Genomic DNA, 3,662 nt, shown 5'->3' with positions numbered 1-3,662 from the left:
TTATACGGGCATTTTGAAGGCCTGGTTCTTTTCCCTTAGACAGATGGTGACACCTTCTCGGGAGATCTTTAAAGACAAACTCTAAGGAAAAGAAGAAAATACATTTATTATTAGGAATCATTGAACTGTGGCATCTCTGTCATCATCTATTTTATATAAGCAATTGAATTTTTCAATGTAACAAATCTTTAACTGAAACAGTTTTGGTGCTTATAAGACCTTCACACGTCATTTACTCACCTGGAAATCGGTATAATTTGTAAGTTGGTGCATTACCAGGCCGACTAATCCTGTCCACTCAGCTATCATGCCGGTCATATAGAAGATCTGCAGAAGATAGAGAACGTTATTACCTGACTATACTCACCAATGCATCTGTCTGGCATGGAATGAGATGGAAGGATGACTTGTACACCGAGAGTTTATCATTTACTTTTACACAGGACACTAGTGAGTTATGCAAAATGGTGAAACGTGAAATAAACTTACCGCCATACAGAGGCCATTGCATAGCTGGAAGAAGATGGCGCACAGATTTACAGCAACTGGAAGGACGTGTTAAGAAAAGTACCAGAATATTGTTATTATAGTGTTTCCTATAATCATGACTGACCAATGAAATAATGGTCACAATGGAGCACACCTTACACACCTAAACACACGGAATTATTTAGAAAAGTATACCTATAAGCAATAACAGAATTGTCATCAAAGCTGCTGCCAGTCTAAAGTGGCAGATGCACCGGCTGCTGAAGGATCTCTTGTACAGGTACACAGATTGACATAAGTTGTACATGGCAAGAAGAAAAAAAGCCATTCCTGCACCGATCCTGTGGGCTGTAGGGTTGGTTTTCATCTACGAAAAGAAATATGAGTGTCATTAATAAGGTCATCTTGGAGATCTGAGAATACATAAGAGCAAGGGCCGCCCCACTGTAATATACTGGACTCCAGGTAGTCACCATAGTATGTGTTATACTGAACCTGAGGTCCTGAGTATTACTGGAGACTTTATATAAAACCTAATAACTAACCGAATATACAGCATTAACCGCGGTCCCAATGCACACGATCCATCCAACGATGAGAAGGATTTTCTGGCAGATGATATACCGCTTCTCCGATGGCTCAGACTGAATAATCATGAACCTATACTGGATGTAAGCGATGCCAGCTCCTGAAATACACAAAGCAAGTTATCAACCAGATATTTCTATACCACTGCTGTAGAAAACCTGATCTTAATGCACCAATGATTGTTAGAGGTTTAAAAATATTTAGATTTGAGAGTCTTCAGTGGCTGATACCTTTTAATGGCTAACTGAAAAGATGGTAACAGATTGCAAGCTTTCCAGACTACTCAGGCTTCTCCATCAGGCATAGTATAACACAGAATCTGAAGAATCACATATTTATACACGAAAAAAGAATAGATCTACCTGTGGCCAAACATTTTTGTATCCCTGATCACAGCATCAAGGACATGAAATTACTGGTATTAAAAGGTAATTTAAAATTTCAGAGAGACAGAAAACTTTGGGAATATAAACTCATGACAACCTTTTGACACCTTCAGAGCAGGAATGAATGTGTTGCATGGATTTATGGCATTCTACATCAACTAAGGAATGTGGTCCTCAGACCTATGGGGTCATCACAACCCTGGACCAGACCTCAATCACAGGATAATAAAACTTTCACACTCGTTATCTATAAACTATTCCAATATTTATGGCCACAACTGTGTTTATCTCTCTCCAATAGTAATAACTCTGCTTTATGTCACTTGTCTCATCTATTACATTATTTCTGTGTATTGCTGTGTATAAATATGTTACTTTTCAGATTTTGTGTTATACTATGCCTGATGAAGAAACCTGAGTAGTCTGGAAAGCTTGCAATTTGTTACCATCTTTTCAGTTAGCCATTAAAAGGTATCAACCACTGAGGACTCTCAAATCTAAATATTTTTCTATCTACTGGCTAACACGGTACAAAAATATATTTTTCCTGTTAGAGGTTTAGAGATTTAAAGGAGTTATCTGGGACTTTAATAGACTATCCTTATATCAAATTGATGGATTATAAAAGTTAATAATTATTTAAGGGAGTCCACAGAACTTTCATTGCTTATCGGGCACAGATCCTTAGTTTTGATGGGGGTTGTGCCTGGTATTACAGCCGTGTCTAATATACTTTACTGGGACTGAGCTGCCAAAACAGTCAGTACCAGTAATTACCACTGGCAAAAGAACGAAAAGACCCCTTAAATCAGGTAAACAGTGGAGTATCAGACCCAGAAGCCCACCTATCTGATATTAATGGGCTATCAATCTTCTAGTCCCAGAGTACCCCTTTAATGTCACCTCTGAGCACAGAATTGTGGAGCTTTTCATGATGATTTATTCCTACAGGATGCAGCATTTACTTACCAAGAATGGAATTAACCATGAAAATGACTGTGTAGATCACAGATTCTGGGTATTGTTTTCCCGTATCACTGCAAAAGATAAGGGAAATATTAAGAATAATTAGAACACAAGTGGAGTAATTGTCATGTATAATTGTCCTAAATTATATGTTTTGATCAGACACAAATTGAAGCCAAGGGTACATGAGAGGAAAGTTATCAGACTGAATGCAGTAAAAACATCAGATGATCAAGTCTCCTGGAGGAGACTGAAGTTTTAAAAAATATAAAAATGTAAAAAAAAAACATAAAAATTCAAATTATTTCCATTTTCCCTTATGAAAAAAGGTTATTAAGAAAATAAACATATTTTGTATTGTGCGTCCGTAAAAGTCAAATCTTTCAAAATATGAAATTAATGAAACTGATCGGTAAATACCACAAAGAGAAAAAAGATTGAAACACCAGAAATAGATCAAAAATATCAATTGAAGGCCTCATACAGCATAATCAGTGGGAAATTTCTAAAGTCATGGATCTCAACAATTAGCGACACAAACGGGGAAAATGTTTGCAACATTAAAATAATAAAGAAATTGGACAAGGTCATTTTTACCACACAATGAATGCTGTAAAAGCAAAACAAAAAACTACAAAAACGCTTTTTCCCGCAGTATCCGTACACTTGAATTTTTTTTCTGTATTCTTTTACATTATATAGTAAAGTTAATGGCGTCATTCACAAATACGATTCATCCGGCTATAAACAATCCCTCATATGGCTGAAGGGGTTAATAATGTACTAATTATAATGCAATAAGAACATTCCAGGAAATAATAATAATATAATTAGAACATTCCATGACTTAATACAAAAATAATATAAAATGATACCACAGAACTATTTCCCAGTACCCTCTTACCTGATGTAAGGATATTTATTGTGCCCTGAGATTATAGTCAGGGCAGCTAGGACACAGAGGCCCAATAGCGTCCATAAGATCCACAAGATGGGCAATAATGCCAAACCCCGGATCTCCATGATGGAAGATGATTAGCCAAGCGAAAGCTTCTACTCTCTCTCTCTCTCTCTCTCTCTCTCTCTCTCTCTCTCTATCTCTCTCTCTCTCTCTCTCTATCTCTCTCTCCGTCTGTCTCTTTCTCTGTATACACAGATAAGAAGGCTGAGGTAGTATCAGCCAGAGGTTTAATAGGCTTAGAACTTGATGATGTCACAAGGCTTCTGTGATGT

The 3,662-nt window shown here is 36.9% G+C and overlaps 1 protein-coding gene across 1 annotated transcript; it reads right to left on the bottom strand.

Annotated features, from left to right (window-relative positions):
* LOC141155378 (DNA damage-regulated autophagy modulator protein 1-like) lies at positions 1-3,452 on the bottom strand. The gene is made up of 7 exons (XM_073642250.1): positions 3,334-3,452; positions 2,433-2,500; positions 1,035-1,177; positions 685-856; positions 490-545; positions 241-327; positions 1-81 (listed from the first exon to the last, which is right to left on the bottom strand). Exons 1-7 carry the CDS (start codon positions 3,450-3,452, stop codon positions 1-3), a joined length of 726 nt encoding a protein of 241 aa, XP_073498351.1.
* Positions 3,453-3,662: the final 210 nt, after the last annotated feature.

This window comes from Phyllobates terribilis, unplaced genomic scaffold (genome assembly GCF_046119375.1).
Source record: "Phyllobates terribilis strain yellow unplaced genomic scaffold, ASM4611937v1 Scaffold_7__3_contigs__length_470593459, whole genome shotgun sequence".
NCBI classification, from domain to species: domain Eukaryota; kingdom Metazoa; phylum Chordata; class Amphibia; order Anura; family Dendrobatidae; genus Phyllobates; species Phyllobates terribilis.
Note: the sequence above shows the minus strand (reverse complement) of the source record. Positions and strands in the feature narration are given on the sequence as shown.